Genomic DNA, 26,502 nt, shown 5'->3' with positions numbered 1-26,502 from the left:
AGAAAATGACAAAACCACCACTGCCCTCTGCACTAGATGAGCAACCCGGCCTCAAAAAGGGAAGTGACTTGGGCTGTGGCTCCACTTCACCCTGAGGAAGTTCAAGGGCCTATCTGGACCTTTTGTTGGTGGGGGTTAGGGGGAGGATTTTCCCAGAACCTGAGACCAGTTGGTCAAGCCCTGAGTGGCTGAGAGGCAGATGGAGATGGTGAATGACTTGTCTTTACTGGTCAACTGCTCACAGCAGGCTGGAGGCATGATGAGAATCTGACTCTGGGCCCTGGGACAGCTGCTCCTTCCAAGGTGTCCACTGTAGAATCTCAGAATCTTCCAACCCTACCAGATAGATGCAGCCTTCAGCTACTGACTTAACCTCTCTGAGCTTGCATACTCATCTCAGAATGGGAAGACGAATTCCTACCCCATAGGATTGTATTGGGTTGGCCAAAAAGTTTATTCGGGTTTTTCCACACCGCGCTACAGAAAAGCCCGAACGAACTTTTTGGCCAACCCAGTAGTATCAATTAAGTAAAATAACGCATGTGTAGTGTTCATAGAAAAGCACTCAAGAAATGGCACCTTTTAGGTATTACGCAGTGGAGCAGCTGAATTTTCTCAGTATTTAACAGAGAACCTTAATAACAACATATTACAGCCGTGATATAAAGTGCCCCAGCTTTGGGGTCTTCAAGTAGAGGGTGGCAGACCCTTGTGGCTCTTTAGCACAGAAGGCAGTCTCTCCAGAGCCCTCAAGGACCTGAGCGATTGGGCAGGCCACAGGAGAAAAGAGGACTCCACCAAGGTCACCTCCAGAGAGACCTGTCCACTCCTCATCCCCTTCCCTACCAGCCCCACCATGAGAGGCCTGAAGTAATAGTCTATCAGAGCCAGAAAGGGCCTCTGAAATAACCCCAGGCCTTAAGTTTCTGTTCTGTAGCAGCTCCAGAATTTCTATATAGGAAGGGATTAAAAATGAGCAATCTGCTGGGGAGGAAGGTAAGGAGCTTATCATTAATAGAAGCTGTGTTTAGAAAGCACACACATTTCTCCCTTAGCTGAGTTTACTTAGAGGGTTTTGGGGGAGGTGGAGGTTAATGCTGCTGAGGGAGATACTCAGCTTCCGGCTAAAGCTCCTTCTCTAGGTCATCTTTGGCCTTGACTCAGGATGTTACCCAATATCTATGGTATCCTGGGAAAATCACTTTTCTCCAAGCCTTAGTTTCCTTATCAATAAAAGTTGACTAATATTCTCCCTTCTTTAGGTTGCTATAAAGCTTAAATGAAGTGATGCATGTGAAGTGCCTGGCATATAGTAAGCATTCTATTAATGGAAGGGGTATTACTGTTGTTCACCGTTATTAGTATTAGAATTGGTGTTATTGTCAACGAAGAAACTGAGACTCAGGAAGGGAGGAAACCTTGAACAAGGCCCTGCAATTAAATAACAGAAACGCTGCTGTTCCAGGGCTCTTGCCACAGGACAGAGGGACTCCAGCTCACCCACCCTGAGTCTCTTGCTGTTTATTTGGGCATCTGTGACCTTTCCAGCAGATGTTACCTGTACGCTGCAGGGAGCAGAGATTTAGACTTTCTAAGTTTCCTCTTCTGGCTGGGGCTGGGGCCCCTCTCTAGGCTCTGCTAAAACAGCCGGCCAACACGGCCACTCAATCGGTGTCTTTATTCATACTCGTTGGTTTTTCCCACGGGGAAACTGCTGAAGGGAGAGGAGGGGAGAGCTGGGCGAGGAGCCAGGGTTTGGTTTTCCTCCATCCAGTGGAGTAAGTGACAGAGGAGGGACACACTAAATCGAGTGACCAGGGGGACCATCACTACGTGGGCTGAGATGCATCGTGCAGTGACTTCAGACAACCTGAGTCCTTCTGTCAGGAAATGCAATTTCAAAGTGGAAAAATAAAAAAGATCAGAACAAAAAAAACAAAGTGCATACAAAGCAAACTGCTAATGTAGGGACGGTTCTAAGGCAGCCAGCAGTGAGAAGGCCAGGTGTCTGGGGTGGCCACCGGGCCGTGCCCCTCTCCCACTGCCCCATGCCAGGCCAGGCTGTCGGGCCACCAGTGCCCTCTTCAGACAGTCTCTGTTGGCTCCAAGGGTGCTGTAAAGCCACAGAAGGTTGTGGCAGGAGAAGAGCCTGAAGTGTGGCAGCACCAGGGCAGCCCAAGACAGGGCTGCATTGAGAATATCAAAGCATCTCTTTGGGGGTGGCTCTGGAGGGCTGGTGAGGTGTGGAGGGGGAGGGGCACCTGGGAGGGGTACAATCAGCACCTTTCTTGGAGCACAGGGCAGAGCCACTCTGTGGTTTCTTAAGTTACCAGGTGGGAGTGAGAATGCTGATTAACTACAGAGCTGAGGGCTGCCAGGCCCATCCGGGTCCTTCCCTGGTGCTCAGGGCCCGGTGTGCAGAAAGTGATAGAGAGGCAGGCCCTGGGGGAGGCAGAGCCAGCTCAGCAGCCCAGCCAGTCGGATTTGATGCTTCCGAACTTCACGCTCTTCAGACTTTGGTTCTCCAACTTCAGGTAATACGCGCCCTTGAAGAAGTAGCTGTGACCTGGGATGAGAAAGAGAAGAGGCTGTGACCAACCCATCCTCAGGCATTACGGCACAGGGAAGGTTCCTGAGAGCTTTACAAGTCTGCCTGCCATAGGGAAGAAGCTTTTAAATCACAGGAGACCCCTGTGAGGCTGGAAGAAGGGAAACGGCTGTGGAATTATGCTCTCTGAGTCTGTTTCTTCATCTTTAAGATGTGGATAACGATACCACCTCTTAAGGCTTCTGAGGATTAAATGAGATGATATATGCTATAATTAAGATAAATAACAGAACTCCACTGAGCACAAGCTCCAAACTAGGCACTTTCCTTTTCCAGAGGTGGCAAACCAGCAGGCTGCTAGCCCCATCGGGCCCACAGATTGGTTTTATTTAGTTCACACAAGTTTTTTGTTTTGTTTTGTTTTGAATAACTGGCCAACATGTAAACATCTGGAAATTTCATATGAAAATACAGATTTCTCACTTCCTTTTAAAAGAGTTAGAATAGCTAATAACACTGCTCCCCTTTCCTTGCAGGGCAGAGATCGCCAGAAGCCAAGAAGCAACTGTCCCCTGAAAATGAGCCATGTGCTCTCTGGTGCTCCACAGACCCCACCACTCCCTACTGTCTGCCTTGCCTGCTTCACTTATTCATGCCACCAGCTTGGCCCCTGTGGGCTTTGGAATTTCTTACTTCTGACATATATGATCTCATTTTCTTCCTTTCGAACCCTGGCATATAGTAGGTGCTCAATAGATGTTTATTTCTGAAGATAATCTTTAACCTAGCACCTGATTGTATCCTGCTTTTTCCTGGACATGTAAGACCTTTAGCCCCTGGAGGTCAGGGCCATGTGCTTAGCGTGTGATAGGAACTCAAGAAGCGTCTTTGTGAAATTTAATTGAAATCTCCTCTAAAAAGCCAAACTGGACTCATTTCCAGGGCCCTAGGGACCTCCCAGAAGCCTCCTCAGGAATATGGTTTCCAAACTCCAAACTCTATCCCTCGCTGGTTTGGTATTTCATTCAGCAAGGGACCAGGGACAATTTGAGCCGATGGGATATCTCTGCCACCTCAGCAGCAGGGCCTAACAAAGTTTGTGCTGTCTCAAATGGAGCCATCCTTCTGCTAATGGGAAGCAGTCACAAGGCCTCCTGCAGAACCCAAAAGGGCCTGGATCAAACCCCAGAATGAATCCAGGGCACTGAGCCCAGGTTTCTCGCTCCCAGCAGGCCTCCCGCCCTCCCTGCTCCCTGGCTCCAGGCTCTGCAGCTGTGAGGGGCCTTTCTGGGCCTTATTGCCTGGAGCCAGCTGAGTGAGCAGAGGCCAGGGGTCTGGATGCCTTCCCAGCACTGGGTTGAAGGGGCTGGTTTGTTTTCCCGGGGCGCCGCATGCTTTCCTGCACAATAAGGGAGTGTGTGCTTGCGAGAAGCAGGGTCCTGGCTGGGGGCAGGGAGTCCTAGAAAGTGGACAGAGGCCTGGGCAGCTCACCCCCGCCCTGCAGGTCCACCACGGCATCCAGGTTATCAGGGATGGCGTTCCAGGCATCTGCGATGAGCTTGGGGAAGCCGGGATCCATTTTCTTCTTCACCTCATTGTATCTGCAAGGAAATGGCCATGGTGAACCTGTGGGAATCCCTAAAGGCCAGCCCTTCCCCAACCTGATGGGAGGGTCAGGATGATGGCTCCTGGGTGAGCCTGGGAAGCCAGACCTAGCCCTTCAGGGAGGCCACTGACCAGAGCTGAGGGGCAGGGAGTCAGACCTGGGTGAATCTTAATTCCCCTACTCACTAATTGGGTGACTTTGGATAGTCCCATGAAAACAATCTTGTGATTACTGCTCACATTTAAGCAGCGTGTTACCCACCTTCCATATACTTTCTCAATCCTTTCGACAACCCTACGACATAGTCACTACCATAATACCCATTTTACAGACCAGAGGCTTAAAAAGGGCACCCAGTTTCTAAGTGGGAGTCCAACCCAGGCCTGTCTGGCTCAGAGCAGCAAACTGCTCTCTGAGCCTCAGTTTTACCATCTGTAAAATGGGTTATATTTAATTTAATGTATTTAATTAACATATATGTGAAACAGAGTAAAACATGCAAAGTGCCTATCCCATTATCTGGTACTGGGTAGGTATCTGGGAAATGTTAGTTCCCTTACAAACTCTGATCCCTGCTGCAGTACAAACAGCACTGGCCCAGGAGCCCAGAGACAGGGTCCTGCCCCATCACTGCCCTTCACGGCTCAGCTTGGACAAATACTGCTTCTTCATCTGTCAAGTGGAGTTGACAGTCCACATACTGGGCGATGATCTTGGCTGGGACAGTGACGTTACAGTACAAGGTGGTGTGTGAATCCAAGCCCTGTCAGTCACAGGGTGACTTCCTGCCACCTCAGTCCCAATCGCAGTTCTCAGGGCAAGTCGTTATCTTGGGCTCTGCCTTTAATTTGTGTAAATACCTTGAGTATTAGTTGGCGTATTCTTCTTTCTGGCTAGCGACATCTGTGTCTTTTTAATTTGGCGGGAGAACTTTTTAAACGCTGGGGTTATTTTGATTCCATTGCTTCTCCACTTACACTCAATATATTTATTATTCTGTAAATATTTAATGAGCTCCCACTATGTCGCTGTGGATATTGTAATCAACAAGATAAAGTCTTGCCCTCATGATGCTGATTTTCTAGATGGATCTGTGTTTGAATGCCATCCCAGTGACAGCCAAGCATCAGCCTCATAGCTGACTCTCTTCTTCCCCACGGCCAGCCTGACCACCTCCGCCCCAGATGCCAAAAAACAGCTTCCTCTCTGAGCCCCCTTCTACAGGGGTCTTCCCCCTCTGCCCATCACCCTCAGAACTGCCAGAAAAGCCTTCCTAATCCCAGTTCTGTCATGAGACTTCTTCTTGCCAAACCTAGCATGCTTCCTCACGACCTGGGGTACCAAAACCAAGTTTCCCAGCTCAAAATTCTAGCAGTCCATCCATGTCACCTGCACTGACCTCCCAAACTACATTCTCTAGAGTGATGATGGCTGAGAGCTATGTGTCCTTGAACTTGCCCTCATTTCTTTCTCACTCTATCCACGGAAGGTAGGGACAGCAGGAAGCAACCCCATTTGATGGATGAGGAAACTGAGGCTCGGAGAAGTGAACCAATTTGCTTCCAAGTTCTTTTCCTCCAGGAAGAATACAGCATGGAGCCATCAGAACATGTTGGCTCTGAACAGGACCACGCCTCTTCACATTCCTCTCTGTCCCCAGAGCCTCCTCCTACAGTGTTTCCTGCTCCCTGGTACACTCTTTTGAAAGGCTTCTCTGTGACCCTCTGAACTTCTCCCCTCTGGCTGCAGAACTGCAGTGCAGAGCAGGTGTTAAGGACACAGACATTTGTGTCCGAGCTTTTTCAAAGGTATATCCTTGAGGCACTTCAGCCTCAGTTTCTATACTTAGAAAAGGGAGCTAATGATAGCATCTACCTTAAATGAGAAATACAGGTGAAATGCACAGCCCTGGGATGTGGGTACAGGTCCCGTCACAAGAGCCATCACTATTTTATTTGTATGTGTTTATATCTCTTCCCCTCACGATATTGTAAGTTTCACCAGGCAGAGAGTGACTATTTCTTGACCACTGTCTTCCAGCACCTAGGTAATTGCCTGGCACATAGGAGATATTGAATATATTATTGTGGGTTTAGTGGAAGCTTCTAGAAGCAAGGGCTGAGCACTCCCTGGCATGACCTAGGGTTTGCCCAATCTGGAAGCAGCTGCTCGTCCTCTGTCATTCTGGAGCGCTCTCTCCTTCTCCAGAAAGGAGGCCTGGGCACCGGCAAACTCCACCAGGACCAGTGTCTCAAGCTCATTAACTACCTCTCGTGGGAAAAAGATCTGTCTCCTTTGGAAACCCCGCCCAGATCCTCCAATAGATGTTTCAGTTCTGCTGCTTTTAAGGAAGATTCACAGAACTTCCTCTGTAGAGCAGGCTGTCCATCCCAGATCCAGGCTTTGTGAGGTGGGCTTGCTGTGGAAAAGGACTGGGAAGCAGATAACTCTGCCCAAAACCCAGCAAGGTACCACCACAGCGTGAGCATCAGTGTGTGTGTGTGTGTGTGTGTGTGTGTGTGTGTGTGTGCGCGCGCGCGTGTGCATGCGCACACACACACACACTATACACTCATGATTACGCATGGACACGTCTATTCTCATATGTTTACATTCACAGTATGTGCTGGAGGGTGATTATAAATGTCCTTTCAACACCATGATTCAAAGACAAGGGTTCTATGATTCTGCTCTGTGAGGCTGGGCCTCTTGCTGTGCATGATTCTAAGATCTGGAGATTCGGAGTGCCTACTGTGCCGAGATGCCTTTCCACAGTACGTGCGCGTGCCTGGGAGTGTTCCGGAGCCTGTGGGCAGAGTGCCCGCTCCGTGGTTTCCTGGCTGACTGTTTCCTTTCTTGAGGCTTGAGATATCAATCAGCTTAAGTTGCTAAGTATCTTAGCAATATGTCTGGAATTCCACCCTGCCACGGCAGCCTGGGTCATAAACAGCTCCTGAATGCAGGGCAGCTGGGGGCGGGTGGTGGGGAGGAGACAGGAGGAGAGAGGCCTTGGGAGGGAAGCAGGATTGTTCCAGGGGTGGCAGACAAAGGTCCAGATGCAGCCACGGGAGGAAACATGGGGACGCTAGGAGGGAAGGAGGAAGACCACCCCTCCCCCACCAACCCAATGACCCTGAGGGTACAGTGCAGGGGGCCCAGGGTTAGAAGCCAGAAGAAGCGGTTATAATCCTATAATCTGTGGCCAACACACTTGCCTATAAATAACTTAGACAAGTTGGTTCATTTCTATGGGTCTCAGATTCCTCATCTAGGAAATGTGAAGATTTAAAATCAAACTCCTGAGGTCCAGGCTGCCTCTCACTAACCTTTCCTGGAGATCAGGCTCCCTGACCCTCAGGCCTGACTGTGGCCTCTCAGAATCAGACCCTTCCCTTTGGATGAGCTGGAGCAGAGAGCTACCTGCTTCCACACTGGCCCCCGGCCAGCCTGTGCCCACAGCTACTGAGCCTGTGGCAGATGGGCCAGAGGGTGCCGCTGTTTTCAATGAGGCCGGATTTGGATGCTGGCTCCACTGGACACCCGTCTCAGTTTTCATCCTATGTTTGCCATCTGCCATCCCTGCCTCCACCACCCCCGTCTCTTGGGACCCCACTATCTCAGGTACAGTGTAGAAAAGTGAAGAATGTTCTCTGGGAGCCAGAATTCCAGGGTTTAAATCCCAGCCTGCCACTACTTGGCTGTGTGACTTTAAGCTAGACACTTAACCTCTCTGAACCCCTTTCTTCACCAGTAAAATGGGAGGAATAGTAATAATAATATCCACCTCACAAAGCCTTTGGAATGGTGTCTGGCACATAGCATCAGAGTAGCAGCTATTATCTTTATTTTTATCACTCCCTTCTTCAGTGATTCACTCTAAAATATGGGGCTCCAGACCAGACGGACATGGGCCCAATCCAAAGACTTCTGAGAAGGGAAAGGAGGATCTAACCAGAATTGTACCAGTAATGTGCCCAAGAATAGTTCACCCTTTGGTGACTTTTCAGAGGGCCCATAGCCCTGGCAGATTAGAGAGCAGAGAGGGGACATCCATGGTCCACCAGCCTCCAAACTTAACCCAGGAGGCTCAAAGCCAGTGTCTTCTCTCCGTCCATGCAGCTGGAGGTGCTGCTCTCCTTCGCTCCGCCCTCCCTTACCTCCAGAACTTGTCTCCAGCGAAGATGTACGTCTTCTTGTTCTTGCTCCAGTTAAAGGCAGCATCCACTTTTTGGACATCAGGGGGAAGCCCCAGGCTGGTCAGTGGCTTGGGGTACCCTCGCTCCAGGGTGCTGGCTGAATAGATCCAGTATTCATTCCCTGGGGTGGAAGAAGAGGGTGGGCTGGTGGCAGGTGCTGGAGGCTGCTCCTCCCACCATCCATCTGCCAGGGACCCCACTGTGGCCTTTCTCAGCAGGGACACAAGTTCTGCTCAGTTCCGGATTCAGTGTCCGGAATCAGGGTCCACATATAAGGTTTTACAAGCTGGTTATGGAAGGTCCCTGGCCAAGAAGGTAAGTGGGAGTGAGTTCTAGCCTGGCTCCACTCACCAAGACAGAGACTCTAAGTGCCACACCCGTTGTGAAGAGGCACCTTTTTCAAAGTTGCACAAAGGTCCCCTGTGAGCCAGCAGCTGCCCTGATCACTCTGGGATGGAGGAGCTGGGAAGCCGGCTGGTGGAACATGCACCCGTGGTGCTTCAGCGCCCCCAGGAAGCCACCCCTGGGCCTCCACCGCAGCCCTTCCTGCGCCCCCTCATAACAGCCTGGTTTTCTGTCTCCCCCACTAGTTCATGAGCTTCCTGAGAGCAGGGGCTGCATCTCTGGCACATGATAGGTGCTCGAATAAAGACTAAATGAGCAGGGTTTCCCAAATGTTACCCATATGACCCTACCTCGATGATTTTTACCACTCATAGAGACTCCTTGTATTACTTAACTCTTGAATTAACGTTTTGCTTTGAAGGAATTCATTTTGAAGTCTATAGAAATAAATTTAAACATTAAAAATGAAAACAAATAGGTGTTTAAAAATTTCTAATTAAAATTGTCATCTGCCAAAGGCACTAGCATTAGGAAGGTGTTAAAGACACCAGAACTAAAGTGTCATTTTCCCTCTGGAAAAGGAATCAGAAGGATTGAAAAGGAATTAAAAGGTTATTGAAATGGTCGTTCTGTGGGCCAAGGCTAGTTGACGCTGGGTGTCTGAACCCATCTCCCAGATGATGGTTGAAAGAGTGGATCCGTAAAGGACAGGGAGCAGCCGCCAGTGCACAGGAATCACGGTGCAGTGCCGCCCGGGGCCGAGGGCCGGGCAGCTCCCCTCCCACACACCTGCAAAGAACACAGCCTTCTCCTCCTGTGGGGCCTCGTATACAGCATCGATCTTTTCCGGGAGCTCAGGCCAGAATGTGGCCACCAGCAGGGGCCCCATGGGCTTGTCACGTGGTGTCACTGTTCGCCAAATGAACCTGGGTAGGGGAAGGGGGCACAGGAAACCACACCTTCAGTCACTCTGCAGTTGTAACCGCACATGCCTCTATAAGCCCTCTCAGAAACATCCCTGGATGATTCCCTGGGAGGGGGTGAGGTAAGATCAAAGAAAGGGTGGAGAAGGACTGGAGAATGGGCAGAGCCCCCCTCTGCAAGATGCCAGGGCTGAGAAGCAACCTTTTGCTTGCCCTCCTGCTCCCTCCTCCAGGAAGCCTTCCTTAACTACTTCTGTCCCTTACTGTGTTCTCCCTCCTCTGAGCCTCTCAAAATCATCAACACTGAGTGCCCAGAAGAGTAGTTTGATTGTTTTTTTAAGTGTCTTATCTTTCCTGTCAGATTCAAAGCCAATTCAGGCAGAGGCCGATGGCGCTCAAAAGTATTTCCTGAACTGAAATGATGGATTCAGGCACTTTGGCAGGAGTAGTAAAGAGCCATTGTTTATTGAGGGCCTACTAAGTGCCAAGCACTTTATGTGGCCTGTAAAATGTCAACTTCAATGTCAATATTATAAGATAATATGCACTCTCAGTGGTCTACCCAGCATCTATTATCTTATTTCCCTATCATCCTTCCTCACAAAATTCCCACATTTATGGCCCCTCCTTTCCTATAGGTGGACCCAATCCCCATTCTGATGAGTTTAAGCTACCGGTTCTCAAAGTGTGATCTCCAGACCAACACCTGGAACTCATTAGAAATGCAAATTATTGGGCCCCACTCAGGACCCATGAATCAGACTCTCTGGGCTTGGGGCCCAGTAATCTGTGTCTTAAGAGCCTTCCAGATGATTCTAATGCATGCCAAAGTTTGAGAACCACTGATCTAAGCCTATCGGAGCTAAGCATTCCCTGGCAACTGTTATTGATTCAGCAGTGGCCATATGTCCTATGTTGGCACAATAAGATTGAACACATACACTTATATTTCACATCTGGAGATCTGTCTCTCTCTTTCTTTTCTGCTGGATGTTTGCAAGGAAGTTTATAGCCCCAGTTGCCACTGGCAGCCATTGTGTGACCCTGAGGGACCCAGCCTTAGGATGAAGTCAATGCCAAGGACAGCAGTGGACAAAGACATCATTGAATCAGTGACCCTCTTTCTGCCCCTGGAGGCAGCCCTACCCCTGGACTTCGTACCACGTGGGAGTAATTTCTTTCCATTGTTTAAGCTGGTTTGAGCTGGGATTCTCTGTTACTCTGCAGCCAAAACATCCTGATACAGGAAAGTATCACAATCCTTATTTGGCAAATGACGCTCAGAGAGGTAATGGAATTACCAGGATTCAAATCCACATCTGACTCCAAAGTCTGAGTTTAATTATCCTACAATACTGCCTTTCTTGTCCCCCACAATGCCTAGCACCAATTTCTGCATATGGTCAGCGCTTAAATATTTACTGATTAATTCAAGGAGCCCGTTAAAACACTCATCAACTTCCTTTTGAAAGAAAGTGTGATGTGTCAGGCCAGGGATGGCTCCGACCTGGGCCTAGGCACTGCACCCTTTCCTAACTCTGTACTCAGATCCGCACGTGTGGTCAGGGCTTCTTTAGGGAGAAGTGCTCCAGACCAAGGGTGGTGCTGGGGCATGGGGCCCCTGCGCTCACTTCTTCCCCAGCCCTGTAATGGGGGCTGCAGGACAGCACTGACGTCTGTTGTTACATGTCCTGGTTTGGGCATTCATGGCCTGATGGACCTGACTTCTCATTGCGTTTTGGGTCTCACCTCGCTCTGTATTCTCGCCCTCTCTCTCCCTACTGGCATCTGCCCCCCGGCACCTAGCCCAGTGCCTGGAGCAGAGGAGCCCCTTCACAAGAGTTTTTGGAACATCTTCAGCCTCACCAGGCTCTCCCGGGATAAGCCAGGAACTTTGACATCTCTACAGCTTTGTTCTTGCAGTTCCCTCATCTCAAACACGCTCCCACCCTGCCAGCCCCATCACGTCCATCCGCATCTGCTTCTCCTTCAACGTTTCCGCTTGAGTGCTGCTTCACCTGCAGAGCTTTTCCTTCACTTGGACGTGTCCACAAAGCGTTTTGCTAATGTCTCTTGCAGCCAAAGAATATTCCCTATTCTCTGTTCCCTAGACCAGACTGGGGGTGCTCAAACTTTAATGTGCATCAGAATCACTGGGGAAATTTTCTTTTTTTCTTTTTTGGATGTGCCACATGGCTTGTGAGATCTTAGTTCCCCTACCAGGGATTGAACCCAGGCCCTCGGCAGTGAAAGCTCAGAGTCCTAACCACTGGACCGCCAGGGAATTCCCATGGGGAAATTCTCTTAAATGCAGATGCCTGGGACCCATTCCCAGAGGTTCCAGTCAGAGGGCCTGAGGGTGGGGACAGAAACCCACACGTTTAACCCTCACACTCTAGGTGGTTTCTGTGTGGGAGATCCACTGACCTCTTTTTGAGGACACCGATTCAGGCATTAAGCAGCCCCTCCACCTCTAGAACAACACCTCGCACCCCCAGTTCCCAAAGCCTATCAAAGGATTTGGCACAGTAGATGGCAAGTAATTATTTGTCGATAATAACAGCTAGTATACTTGAATGCACTTAGTCTGTGTCAGGCACTGTTTTAAGCACTAAGCTCACCTAATCCTTACAACAGCCCTGTGAGATAGGTTGGAATATTAGTCCCATTTTAGAGATGAGGAAATTGAGGTTAAAAAGAGATACACAATTAACTTGCCTATAATCATGCAACTGGTTAGTAGCAGGTCCAGCATTCTAACCCAGGCAATCTGGCTCCAGAACTACTCTCTCAGCTATTATGCTCTATGGATGGACAGATTGATGGATGATGAATGGCTTGATGATGGATATGGACGATGGATGATGGATGGACAGATAATGGATGGATGGATGACGGACAGACAGATGAATGGATTGATGGATGATGGATGGACCCTTTAATGTAGTCCTAGATTCTGCCTGCCTTTAGGATAGTTGGGTGAGTCTCAGCCCTGATGGATTGAGTCGGGGCCTTTATTTATAGCACGAAGGACACCACCTCTTTCTACCCTGTGGTTACTTGCTCCCCATACATAGAACATTTTAGGTCAAGGCCATCCCAGGAGAAGGCCTGTGGTAGACTGGATTATTGTTCCTAATTCTTCCCTCCATCCCTAGTTTAGAAGTATACATCCATGTGTGTTGTCACATGACTATGCAGTACCATCCCCTAGAGTAGGTATTGGGCTTGGCCATGTGATTTGCTTGAGCCAGTGGAATATTCTCAAACATGCTGAGACTGAAGGCTTTAAATGTGCTTGTGTGGTTTGATTTGGCCTCTTGTGCTCCTGCCATCTGCCACAAGTAGCCGCTAATCCCAGGAGAATGAGTGACATGCAGAGCAGACCTGAGCCCAAACTGCAGCCCGAAGCCAAGGCACCTAGTAGACCCACAGACTAGGAGAGGGCACAAGAAATGCCTGTTGGGGTAGCCACCAGGATCTATCTGACACGCAGCAAAAAATGGTCTCATACAGGCCATTCTGTGAAGCCCACAGTGGGATCCTTGAGCAAGAGATGGGGGCACGAGAATAACGGAGAAGGGGCAGAGGGCAAGGAGGACAAGAAGTAAGATCCCGCACTTACCGGTCCTTGAAGAAGAAGATCTCCCCACGGATCTGAGAGATGCCATCAAAGACGATGTCCTGTTTGCAGATCTCAGGAGTGATGGGGCCCAGTGTGGGCGTGGGGCCGGTGCCAGTGTCAATGTCAGGGGAGCCCCCTGGGGGAGGACACCTGACCTCAGACTCTCCCCAGCTCCAGGGGTTCTCCTTACCAGGCTGAGCCCCTAGGCTGGCCCACCCAACCTGCGAAGCATCAGAAGAATAGTATTCTGGCCTCGGTGTCAGCCCAGGGAAGACGGGGGACGAGGCCTGGACTTGGAGAGAGGAGACTGAACAGAAACCAGAATCCCGTGGCCCTTCGCCTTTTACAAATGCTCTTCCCTGACATCCTCAGAATCAGTCCTGTCTACATCCCTAAGAGGTAGGCATCATTATTACCCCCATTTTACAGATGAGGAAACTGAGGCCCAGAAAGGTTGTATATGACTTGCCCAAATATTTAAACCCAAAGCTCATGTTAGTAAGCCCACAAGAGAGTCACGGCGGTCAGAGGGGATACTCGTGTGTCTCGCACAGGGGGTGTGGCACTTCCTTCACTCCTTAGGATAACCAGCCACAGTTTAGAGATGAAGAAACTGAGTTGAGAGAGGTAAAGACCGGCTCCATCTCTTGCAGCTGGTGAGTGGCAGAGGCAGCACTCGAACCCACAGCCTCTCACTCTACTGCAGTTCTTCCCCAAGTCCAATGTTCCCCACACTTCATCACTCCAGAGCCAGTTTCATGATTTCAGCTTTATCCAGGTACCACCAGTACTATTATATATTTACTTTTCTTTTTTTAAAATGGAGTTACTTTGTAAACTCTGGCCTCACTGTAAGCATTAATATAAATAAAATCCCTAGTTTCAGGTACTAGTTGTATTGATCCTATTACACGTTAAAATAGAAGAATCATTAGGAAGACTAGAAACTTGCACCCCTGTATCACTAAGGTCATTCCAGGCACTGGGAAACTCTACCCTGTGTTTAGCTAATTCTCCTGGATTCTAAACCTCACTTGGATGCATAAACCTGGTTGATCTTGGGCCAGAGGGTTACCTTTCTCAGACCTCAGTTGACCCGCCTAGAAAATGGAGAGCCCATTTCTGCCCCGCCTGCCTCACAGCGTGGCCCTGGGGAGCCAAGTGGGGCACAGACACTGGTGTTATTTGGAAAGGAAAGGGCTGTCCAAGGGCCCCCTTGGAGAGTTGCTCTGACACCCCCAGACCAGGTTAGCACTCCTGCCCTTGTCTCCTGCAGTCCTAGACAAATGGGACCTGGATGGTTCCACCCCCTGGGCCTCCATCCCCAGTGGCATGACCTCCCCAGACCCCTGCCCCGGGGACCCCAAGCTGAGGCTTACCATAGAGCTCTTGAATGCCCTTGACGTCATCATGTGATAGGCGGAAGTTCTTGGTGTAGGTGTAAATGGGGGCCATTAGGGCTCCGGGATCCTCTGAGTGCTCCAGCCCCATTGCATGGCCAAACTCATGGGCTGCCACCAGGAACAGGCTGTACCCTGAGGGCCGCAGGGAGGGGAGGGGGGACAGAAAGATAGGGAGAGAGATGAGAGAGAAGTCAGGCCTGGCCCTGGCGATGGCGACATTTGAGGTCATCCCCATGGTGGGGCTGAGAGCGTGGAGGTGACATGTACTGATTTTTCCTTCTCCCAAGAACTCTGGGGTTAACAGACCATGCCTATTGCTTTCAAGGAGAGTCAACCAAAGTCCGCTTGTCCCTTTCCAGGTGGGCTGCACGTGTGCTATAAAGGGGAGCACGTAGCATCGGCAAATCCTCTATGTAGAGTCCCATTTGTTAAAAATCCTATTTCCTGGCTCTTTGTTTCTCTATATAAAGACTAAGGACAAAACCTGCTCTGCGGGGTCTCCAAAGAGGTAACCCATGGGACCACCATTTCTGCTCCAGGGGAAGCAGTAAAAAGATTCTCACTTGCAGTGGTTGCCCAGGCTCAAGCCAGACAGTGGGCAAACCCTACTGTCACACCCTGTTGTGTGTTGAATTGCATCCCTCCAAACCCCACGTACCTGTGACTATGACCTTATTCGGTAATAGAGTCTTTGCAGATAAATTAAGATGTAAGTTAAAATGAAGCCATACTGCAGTAGGGTGGACCCTTAATCCAATGTGACCCGTGTCCTTATAAGAAAAGAAGATACTTAGAGATGAACATATATGGCCAAATAACAACAGAGGCAGAGATTGTAGGGATACAGCCTCTAGAGGGAATGTGGCCTTACCCACACCTTGATTTTAGACTTCTAGATGACTCCAGAAGTGCAAGAGAATAAATTTCTGTTGTTTTAAGCCACCTGGTTGGCGGTACTCTGTTATGGCGGCCCTAGGACACTAATACACAGCCCCCCAGGTGCACCACACCTGCTCTGGAGTCTTAAACCACTCCGGCAGGTGGAGAATCCCACCTTTAGGTAGAGACTGCAGCAGGTAAAATCAGGATATGTCTTAGCACGGCACTTGGTGGAGGATGAGAAAAACTCCTTTGGCCAGCCTCTGTCAGCTGGCGTTCTCCAAGTTCCATCTCATTGAGAGTAAAAAAGAAGAAAAGTAACTTAAAGAGAGGCTGACCTAATTCTGGCTGGCCCAGGACCAGCACTCTCACCTGGCCATCTGGGGCCTTGAACCCAATGACACTGGGCCCTGCAGCCTAGAGTGGGCACAGTGCCCCCCAAGGATTCTATTCATTGCAGTGACCACACAGTATGGTCATGACCTGTCTCCTGGTCACTCTCTCGCTCCTGCCTGTGAGTCCTGGAGGGCAGAGAACTGTCCCAGGTAGCTGTGTTTTCAACACCCAGCACTGACGAGGACCCCTCCATTCACAACTTGGCAAAGGATGGTGCCCATGGGGCAGGAGGGCTGCGGACGCTTCCCCGTGCTGCATGGAGGGTGGGGAGAGCAAGGACGAGGCTCCTCCTGTTTTCCTCTCTTCTGCCCACCTGGCTCCCTGAAGGCAGCTCTCTGTTGGAGTGAGAATGCCTCGCAGGAGAATCATCTCTCTGGGGCAGGGTTCCCTGTGCCCAGAATTGAGACATTTTGGGGTTTGACAGCCCCACCTGGAGGGGTACAGATGTGGGAGGGAAAAGCAGCATCTCCTCGGGAAAGCTGGTTCCCACCCAGGAATCGGGTACTGGGATGGACGGGGTCTTATCTCGGAGGCCATGTCGCTGCCCGGAGAAACAAGGTCAAGGCAGGGACCCTGTCTCCACGAGGAACGGACAGCATCTCTGCCAAGTGGGCGGGTCTGTTGTGGGCAGTGTCTCTACCAGGGTAGGTGGGTGTCTGGGGGGCAGTGTCTGTGGCTGAGGTGGGTGGGGACTCTGGAAGATTTCCAGCCCAGTCGCGGGCGGGGCGGGGTGTGCAGTGTCTTTGCCCAATGGCCAGGGCTCCTACCTTGGTCGGGGCAGAAGCCCCACTTGCGGTCATCGTCGTAGTTGGCCGTGGTCGCGCACCACAACTTCCCATCGCTGCGGCCGGCGCTGGTGCAGCTCTCGTGCTTGTTGCCCAGGAAGGTGAAGGGGAAGACACAGGGGGCACCTTCCGAGTTCCCGCCCACAGTGGACATGGCTGTGGGGTCAGGGACATGGGTCAGCGGGCAGCAAGGGGTCTGGGGCCACTGCCAGGGAGCAATGATATGACGCGGACATGAAAAAACCAGGCTTACTAAGAACTCACTCAGTCCGGGGCACGTGGTCAAGTGCTTTACACACGCTCACCCCCTTGGCCCCCTCCAACAACCCTGTGTGGTTGGGACCCTAGGTTACCCCCCATTTCATGGATGGGGTGACTGGAGCTCAGAGAGATTAAGTAACTTGCCTGGCACATGCTGCTAGGAAGTGGCAGGGCTGGGATGCAAACCCAGGCAGCCAGATTCCAGAGCTTTAATTAGCCTCCCATGGATGGGACCACAGTGGCTAGAGGCAAAGGGGGCTGGGCAGAGCTGAGGGTGTCAACACATTTCCCGAGACCGGGAGCTCCATCACACATGGTCTCGCAGGAGACCTACCTGTGTCTCCTGCAGAGAGCAGGGACTCAGCAAATGTCTGCCGAAGGAAACGAGGAAGAAAAGAAGGGAAGGAGGGAGGGAGTCCTTATTGAAAAACAGAGACCAAAGGAGATATAGACTAAGACAAAGAAAGGCAGGCAATAGAGACTTTGAGATCAGAGAGAGGAAGAGACAATTGCCAGGGAGGCTGCGAGAGTGCGAGTCATTCAGAGGGTCCTGGGTGGACCTGACATTAGACGTCACCAACCGATTCAGCTGAACTGGCTGCTGGCGCCCAGCGTCTGTCCTGATTTTGGTGTCCGTGCTGGACCAGCTGCTAAGCACCCTGACCAGCGCCCCGGTCCTGGGGAAAGGAGGTGGGGACAGGGCTCCCGTGGGTTTGCTATCGAGGGACAGGGAGAGGCGTGACACCTACCGGTCTCGGGGCAGAAGCCGTACTTCTTGTCGCGGTCATAGTCTTCGGTGGTGCCACACCAGCGGTAGCCATCGGTACGGCCCTCGGTGGTGCAGCTGTCATAGGATGTACCCTGGAAGCGGAACGGGAACTTGCAGGGCTGTCCGTCGGCGTTGCCACCCATGGTGAACAGGGCTGGGGTGCAGGAGAGAGGGGGAGGGTGCCAATGTGAGGGAGACCGCCCATCTGCCCACGGGAGCATCCGCTGGGCACCTGCATGGGCGCAGAGCTGGCTTGCTGCCCACCTGCCCGCTCATAGCAGGGGAGTTGTAGCGTTGGTAAAACGTTAAAAAAAACATCTATCCTGGCTGGTAAACTGCTGCTCCTCTGAGCTCCCAGGGGGTAATTACCCCTGCCTACCCGGCCAACCCCATCCTTCCCCTGGGACGTTATGGACGGCCCCTCCACACCAGCAATAAAATAGTTAACACCTGGCACACAGTGGGGCCCTCAGATCCCTGCCCCAGCCCCAGGAGCACTGTCCGCTCTGCCTGGTCGTTGCCCACATCCCTGCGGATGGCTAAATATGTCATCCGTGGTGGGCAGGATGGCAAGAGTCTCTCCATTTGATAGATCGGGAAACTGAGGTTTGCAGAAGCTGGTTCCAGAACTGCTCATGGTCATATAAACGGAAAAACTGGATGAGGGTTGTAACTGAAAACTACAAAACACACTTAATCGCAATCTCTCCCTTCCTCACTCTGTCACACACGCTCGTGCACACAGAGAAGGCTTCACCTCCTTTCAACCCCAGGCCCTTTCCAGTCCCTGCAGGAGGGAGGAGGAGAGGAGAAGGAGGGCAGGACAGGGAGGTGGTGTTTTGGGGGACCTTTCAAGACACACCCCAGGCTCCCACTCTGACCTCCCCAAGACATGGGCCATGACTGGAGAGTTCAGGGGAGACAGTGGGATTAAGAGTCTGGGCTTGTCTGTCTTGGGCTCTTCCCCTGCTCCTCCGTACCCTCATCCACCCCAAAGCTACAAAATTGTGTGTCTTTGGATTTGCCAACTAGCAAAACCACAAGTGCATAACAAGGACCATCTGTGCACTACGGCGCCAGAGGTGACCTCACCAGCCCCCGTTAACTCCGCCATGGCCAGAATTGACCCAGTCCGTGGCACCCCCATCGCAGGTCTTGGGGCCCCATTCCCTCACTGCTCCCGTCTCCCCAACCAAGTGACCTTCTCCTGCAACGCCAGGAACAAGGGGACGAATGGAGGAAGAAACACTGAGGCCAGATGCCTTGGTGGCCTCAAAGTGGGAAAGGCAATTGTTAAATATATCATCCATGGTGGGCAGGATGGTGTTAACCTCAATGGAGGCCAGTCTCCACCTCCGGCCTTCCATCAGCTGCATTTCTACCACCCAGGAAGCCCCCATCTCCTCTCAGATCCTGCCCCCAAAGGGATGGAGAGAAGCAGACGCTGACTCAGCAGTCAGGAGGGGCTGAGTAACCAGAACCTCTGCCCCAAGACCCAAACACGTGCATGTCGTGCGTACTTGCATCTGGCTAAAGACCAAATCAATGGCTAATGTTCAGGGCAGGGAAAAACCCTTCCCTAACTTATGAATTCCAGCTGTTTCCACTTCTATTATCAAGACATTCTGTTCTAAACACCGGGGTTGACACATGGGAGAGTTAACGCCATCCAAATCCCTACTGGGAAATGCAAGATACATTAAATATTTTTGGTTTTAAATATTTCTGACTTACTGATGGTCAATGCCTTGAACTCTTACTTAATACAAAGTATTGCGTGCACTTTGGTACCAAAAGCGTAAACAGGAACACAGTTAACTAGGTTTTTGTTTTTTTCCTTCTCTCAACATGGCTGGTGCTTAGGGTTCAGTTGCAATAAAGTCACAGAGATTCACAAACATGTAAAATTACAGCCAAGAAGACAGAGGCATCTATAGATCAAGGAGTCTTTATGGGATAGTGAATACTTTTAAAAAGTATTTTAAAAGGTTTTGGACTTTCTCCCCTTTTCCCCAAACTTTCTCAGCTTTCAATCTCTAGAATCATTAAACACGATGACTTGATAGAGTATGAAGTACGTATGCTGTCCTTTTATGATTTCTGTATGAAGTGTGTCAAGGATAGATAGATGAAAAAGGATTGAGTGTGTATGTCAATACCCTCACCCTTTTTAAAAACTTTTCCCTCTACATTGCTTCAAAATATCTGAAGCTTGTCTCAAGCACTGACAAAAATGCACACAAAAATACGGAGTCAAACCTAATGCCTTTGCCAAGACACAGAGATGCAGCCACAAGCAAAGACAGATGGAGACCAAGAAAGGCAGACGCAACACCTCCCAGACACCCACACACACACCCACACACATACTCAGAGTCCAAATCAGAACCAGAAGTGATGGCTGAAATTCCCCAGGTTGGCATCCCCAAGCCAGGCTGGGTACCAGCCTTGGTGTCTGAGTCTTGCCTCCCAATCCCACTGCTAGGCTTCTCATCTACCCCCAAGCCTCTCCTCATGCCCTTGAACCTCCAATCCTGCTGGAGGGTAGAGAGTGGTTCTCTAGAGATCCGCTGGGCATTTTAATCATTCTAAGTTCCTCTAACGCATGTTAGAAAAAAATAATTAGTGCATCAAACTGGTGAGTTCAAAAATATTATTACTAATGATAAAACTTAAAGAAAAAAAAGGAATTGATTTAATGAAAGTATTAAGTGAATAATGGAACAGACGAGAGGGGCACAGTGATGGCTCAGATCAGGACATGGGGCCTGAAGGAAGTTGAGGGGACACTGGTTGACTGGCAGTGCCAGGCCTGGGGAGTGTGGAGGCCGGGAAGGTGGAGGCCTGGGGCCAGGAGGACACTCACCTTCATGGGGGCAGAAGCCGTACTTGCCGTCCTTGTCGAAGTTGTAGGTGGTGGAACACCAGAGGAAGCCGTCGCTGCGGCCCGTGTCCGTGCAGCTGGTGTACTCCTTGCCGCTGAACAGGAAGGGGAACTTGCAGTACTCCCCGTCGGCGTTCCCATACTTCACGCGGACCACTGAGGGGCCACACAGGGTGGAGGGTGAACCTCTCCGGGCCTTTCTTTACAGACCAGGATTGTGACTCACCGGGGTGTGTGACCTCCCTCCCCCTCCCATCTGAGCAGATGGAGGGGTCCGCGGTTGCCAGGGAAGCCAAAGTCCTTGTTGCTAGGTGACAGGGAGGCATGCAGAGGACCGGCAAGGAGGCTTGGGCATGCGGATGGTCACTTTCTTACCTTGCCCTTCTCCCAGGGTCCACAGCTCATCGTCATCAAAGTGAGAGTCTCCCCCAACGCCAGGGCCTGGGGCGAAGGCGTGAGCCAGAAGCCCGTCTTTGCCGTCAAAAGGGTACCCATCTCCATGCTCTGAAACACACTGGATCTCAGCTTCTAGCTACCCCGCTGGGCACTGAAACCCAAGCACATGCCATCCATGGTTGGGGCCCTTTAGCCCACCTAGCATCTGTCCCCTTCCCTTGTCCTGCTGGGTTATCCAGGACTGGGGACACAGTGAGTCTAGAGTATTGCTGACTTGATTGTCACCATCCTATGGTCTACACTACTCCCTCAAGTCTACACAGCCTTCAGAATCTCTGCCACCAACCTTCACTGTCTACACTACTGCCAATGACACTACAGCTATCCACATACCTACATTGCCATACCAGTCTCCTCACCACCCACCCTCATTGTCCACAGTGTCTATACCATCTACCCTCAAGTCCACACTGCTCTCTCTTAGCCGTATCACCTCCCTTCATGTCACACTATCCCCAATGGCTATAACACTAACCCTCATAACCGCTTTGCCACCCAGGGCCACATGCCTACACTGTCTCCTGTGCCTGTGCCACTTACCCTCATCACATACCACTCACAATGTCTACACTGCCTACCTTCGTGTCTACACTACTGCCAGTGTTCCCACCCCAACACACATGGCGCCCTGGACACTGGGTTCCATCCCACTTACTCTCATGTCTACACTGGTCCATCTGACCCACTCTCATATCTAGAGTTCCTCAGTGTCTCTGAGTGTCATCCAATAGAACTTCCTGCCATGATGGGAATATTCTCTGTCTAACTTAACAGTCTGATGTGGCTACTGAGCACTTGAAATCTGACTAGTGTGACGGAGAAACTGAATTTCAAATTTTATTTAATTTTAACTAATTTAAAAGTAAGTAGCCCTACGGATCCAGGGGCTACCATATTGGACAGGAGATGTGGAGCCATTTGTTTTCAGGTTCACACCGCCTCCAGGGAGTCACGTCACTGCCTTCCCATCAATGCGGCTCTCCAGTGTCTGCATCTTCTGCCCTCCTAGCTAAGCTGGAAAGGAGTCCCCTGTGGCTCTCTAATGTCCGGATCGCCCCCTTGTCTCTGCACTGACCCCCCGCTGGCCCCTCTTCTGCCTACCCCAGCGGCCAAAGTTGATCATGATGTCAGCTTCTCCGTCATGGAGCCGAGAAAACCGCAGTGGAGTCACATCACTCCAGACTCGGAAGGCACGAGCGAAGGCATCGTCCACTGTCTCGGGGTCCAGATCAGGGGTGTAGCCAATAATCCTGGAGGTGGCAGAAGTGCACGTGAGTGTGTACGGGTGTGCAAAGGAACGTGAGTGTACCTATGCATGTGTGTGTGCATGCGTGCAAGGGTTTGTACATGCAATTGTGTGTGAGTGTGCAAGGGTGTGTGTGTATGCAAGTGTGTGCATACATGGGAGGGGTGTGCGAGTCTGTGTGCATGAGCATGTGCATGTGAGTGTGGATGAACAGGCAGACAATGTGTGTACATGTTGAGTAGAGCTCTCTGGGAGAAGAGCCCGCCCAGAGTGCCTTGAGGGCCGGCAGTGCCTCAGGTCAGCCTGTATCTTCAGGCCCTGCCTCAGGCATCTCTTCCCTCCCTCTGGCTGAGGGAGAAGGATGGGGGTGTGAATAGTGCATTACGGGACACAGCACAGAGATCTCATTCTTGGAGTCCAACATGAGCCGTACAGAACAGAGCCCACAGCCTAATTAACAACCAATTATAACAACTCTATAATACAATAAAAAACCCAATTAGCAACCAATCATCAAGTTCCCTTTACCCGCCCCAGTGACCTCATCTGATAATAATAGTGACTAGCATTTATTACACTCTTACTACATGCTGGACACTGAAAGCCCTTTATACATATGATCCAGTTCCCAAGCCGTAAGTAAGGCTTCGTTTTAACCCCATGTGGCAGATTGGAAAGCCAAGGCTCAGAGCGCTGAAAAGGAAGGAGTCCAATGCCGCACAGCCAGTAAACGTGAGATTCAAGTTCTGGTCTGTCTTATTCCAGGTCCTAAGAATTCTGCATGCAAGCTCCTTAAGAGGCCAAGTCCTCCCAAGATAACTCCCGGGTCCCTGGAGCGGGGAGGCAACGCCCAATGAGACGCGGTGTCCCTTGGCCCAGGGCCCTGCCTCCCACAGCCCTGCCCCGGCACCTGTAGGTGATCTGGTTCTTGTCCCACTTGGGCTTGCGGGGGAAGAAGTTGTAGTTGGCCACATCGGGGTTGCCGCAGCGCGGCTTCCGCATGGTCTCGATGGTGCTCTGGTCCAGTTCACCTGTCTGGGGTAGCCCGAAGAACTTCTGCATCTTCTTCAGCGTGTCCTTCAGCACAAACAGGTTACAACTCTCCTTGGGGCAGCCATAGAAGGTGTTCAGGTATTGCTGGAAGAAGTAAGCACCCCGGCACAGGCAGTCACGTCAGGATGGCACAGTACTGATCAAAGGAGTCAGGGACCCAAGGGCACTGGGTGGAGTCCCAGGTTCCCAAACCAGCTCTGTCACCCACTAGCCGAGTGACATAAAAGCTGTAGAGAGCACGGCTTGGGAGCACATGTTGAGTGTTTACTATGTGCCCAGGCACTAATGTCAGCTTGTGTTAACTCACTGAATGCTCACAGCAACTCTATCATGTAGACAGTCCATCATACAGGAGGAAACTAAAGCACAGAGAGGTTAAGAAACTTGCCTAAGATCACACAGCTCACAAATGGCAGAACTGAATTTGGACCCAAGCAAACTGGCTCCAGAGCCCAGGCTTAGAACTGTAACTCTCTACCACCCCTCTTTACCTCCATCATCTCTTTTAATCCACCAAACTGCTGATGACATAGGGATTACTTTCCTCACTTTTCTTTAAAGGGATTCAAGGGTTATGTGCCTGGGTTCCAGCAGCAGTCAGTCCTGGGTTCAAATCCTGAATCTGCCATTTCCCAGAAGAAAACAGTCCTGTCCTTCAGGGCCTGTGCAGCAGACTCTGCCCCAAAAGGGAGGCCAAAACCAGACAGGCCCCTGCAGGGCATCCGGGACCAATCAGCTCATTTATTTGTTGAACAAATACTTTTTGACACGTACCAGGTGCCAAGCCCGGTGCTAGTGCTGGGGGTCAAGTGGTGAGCACGACAGATGTTTCTAGTCTCTAGGGTTCAAATCCCAGTGTGGGGAGGCTGATGGACCACAAATAAGTGAAAAATTAAATATGTGATGGGAATGGTGGGAGGAGCCAGGAGATCTCATTACTGGGGCCCTAACCTTGTTTGAGAGGGTAGTTAGGAAAGAAGAAATAAAGGGTATAATAATAATAATGATAATAACAATATAATGACTAATACTTATTGAGCACTTACCACGTCCCAGGTACCCTTCAAAGTGTCTAAGATTACCTCTCCTCGAACCCCAAGACAGGTACCATTATTGCCCTCAGTTTGCAGAAGCAGCTGAGAGAAGTTAAGTCACTTGCCCAAGATTTACTAGGCCAGTTGGTTAGTGCACCCCCAGATTTGAGGCCAGGCAGACTAAGTTCAAAGCCTGGCTTCTCAAGCCCCCGTCCCCACTGCATTGCCTCTGGGCAACATGGACTTCCATATGCTGTAGAAAGCATGGGGACCCAGGTAGCTTTGTCAGTGCTCCAAAGCTCCACCCTCGCCCTCAGCCATAGCCCCCTCATTATGCAGACCACCTCCAGACCCTTGAGAAAAATAGCCCCCTAAAAATGTAAGGTCTCCCAACCCATTTGTCCAGAGAAGGCAGAGACCTAGATGCTGGAAAAGGGGCAGGGGTGGTGTCACATCCAGAGAAGGGGCCCCCCAGGTAACCAGGAGGCACGAGGATCCTGTCCTGGGCAGTTTGGGGACCACACTGAAGGAGAATAGGGGCTTTCTAAGGTGGCTGAAGCAATAACGTGGCAGATGTCTTGTGTGCTGGAAAGAACATCTTGAGGGGTCCCCAGCCCGAGGCGCTTACAGGGTGAGGGGGAGTGCCCTTCAGCTGCCCCCATCTCTGCTTGTGCAATGTGGTGGCCTGGACGCCCCTCTGGCCAGGCGCGCGCACGCGCTCGCAAAACAACATCTGAGCCGCAGCTCGGAGCCCCGCCAGGAGGGAGGGCTCCCTGGCCGCTCTCCGACCCCAGCCGGCCTCGGTCCGCCCCCGCCCCACGCGCCAGGGCCCTCGTGCCGCCCCTCCCTCCGCCCTGCAGGCCAATTCTCTCCTTCTGTCCTCCGACCCCTCTGGAGAAGTTCGAGGAAACTTTCTGAAGTCCAACCCTTGACCCTCCTTGACCAACTTGCTCATTGAGCCATCGGAAAAAGTGCTGTCCTCTTCCCTCCTGACCCCAATACTTGCCAAAAGGTCCCGGGGAGCGGTTTGTCCAAGGCCCCTCTCCAGATGTGTGCCAAAGGTTCCCAGACGTTTGCCAAAGTTCCGCTTTGCCCAGAGCTCCCACCCTCACGCGTGCAAAAACTTATCCAAATTGTGTGCCAAAGGCCCCTCTTCTCTAAGTCCCACAGGGGTTTAAAGGATCCTCCACCGTTTGCAAAAGAGACCCCTTTAGGATTTTTGCCAAAGGCCTAGCAGGATGCTGGCCAACGGCCTCGTTAGCCAACCCCCCAGATGTGTCCAAGAGATGTATACAAAGCCGCCCCCCTTTGCCAAATCCCGGATACTAGACAATGTCCTTGTTATTTGCAAAGGGGGCCCATTCCAGCGGTTTGCCAAAGCACCCCCCCGCGCCCCCCGCTGTGTCCTGAAAGTTAACAAATTGGGCTTCTCTTCTTACCACAGCTCCCCACCCCCTCCTCCTGCGAACCAGACCACCCCGTGCTGTTTGCTGAAGCCCCTCCCCCACGCTGTGTGCCCTCCGTGGGGATGGGGGGAGGGGTGGCCCTTCCTCCACCTCCGAAGTTTGTCTAAACTCGGTTGGATGAGGCTCGCTTCGGAACTCACCACAGCCAACTCTTTGTCCGTTTTGGGGGCGACATCTCCAGGAAACTTGATGATGGGCGACGGCGCGGCGGTGGCGCGGCCCAACAGGCAGCCCAGGACGCAGAGCGCCCGCAGGGGGCCGGCCAGCGCGCCCCGAGCCACTCGCGCCTCGGTCATTGCGCTCCCGGGCCCCGCGCGTCGCCCGGGGGGTGGCTGGCTCGGTGCGTGTGGCCGCGTCGCCGCCTGGCTGGCGCCTGCTCCCCCGCGCAGCGCTGCGCCCCCAGGGGCTGTTCCACTCGGTCTCCTCGGCTTTGCCCGGCTCAGCGGCGCATGGTCCGGCCCCCAGCCCTCGCCGCCGCCGCCAGCTCTCGCCGGTCCTGGCAAAGCCTTTGTATGTTTAAAGCCCCAGATGCGTAGCTCCAGCCACCGCCGGAGGAAGTCTGGATGCAGCGGAAACAAGGGAGGGCAGCCGCCAGATGTGGCCGGCTGGGCTGGGAGGGCGCTGGCA

General features: G+C 51.6%; 1 protein-coding gene across 1 annotated transcript; it reads right to left on the bottom strand.

The window, feature by feature from the left end:
• Positions 1–1,659: 1,659 nt before the first annotated feature.
• On the bottom strand, positions 1,660–26,502 carry MMP2 (matrix metallopeptidase 2). The gene is made up of 13 exons (XM_036833804.1): positions 26,016–26,502; positions 23,233–23,459; positions 22,178–22,326; positions 20,996–21,124; positions 20,603–20,776; positions 17,717–17,890; positions 16,689–16,862; positions 14,623–14,778; positions 13,244–13,379; positions 9,485–9,621; positions 8,312–8,471; positions 4,040–4,149; positions 1,660–2,566 (listed from the first exon to the last, which is right to left on the bottom strand). The coding sequence occupies exons 1-13, from the start codon at positions 26,169–26,171 to the stop codon at positions 2,463–2,465; spliced, it is 1,986 nt and encodes a 661-aa protein (XP_036689699.1). The 5' UTR covers positions 26,172–26,502; the 3' UTR covers positions 1,660–2,462.

Source organism: Balaenoptera musculus, chromosome 19, assembly GCF_009873245.2.
Source record: "Balaenoptera musculus isolate JJ_BM4_2016_0621 chromosome 19, mBalMus1.pri.v3, whole genome shotgun sequence".
Lineage (NCBI taxonomy): Eukaryota > Metazoa > Chordata > Mammalia > Artiodactyla > Balaenopteridae > Balaenoptera > Balaenoptera musculus.
This window is presented reverse-complemented; position numbering and strand designations above follow the sequence as displayed.

Excerpts from the sequence above, each read along its gene's own strand:
- MMP2 (XM_036833804.1), bottom strand. The coding sequence starts at position 26,171 with ATGACCGAGGCGCGAGTGGCTCGGGGCGCGCTGGCCGGCCCCCTGCGG. Across the intron at positions 8,472-9,484 it reads GAAGGCTGTGTTCTTTGCAG|GGAATGAATACTGGATCTAT; the intron begins GTGTGTGGGAGG and ends CTTCCACCCCAG. Across the intron at positions 2,567-4,039 it reads GGTGGACCTGCAGGGCGGGG|GTCACAGCTACTTCTTCAAG; the intron begins GTGAGCTGCCCA and ends TTCTCATCCCAG.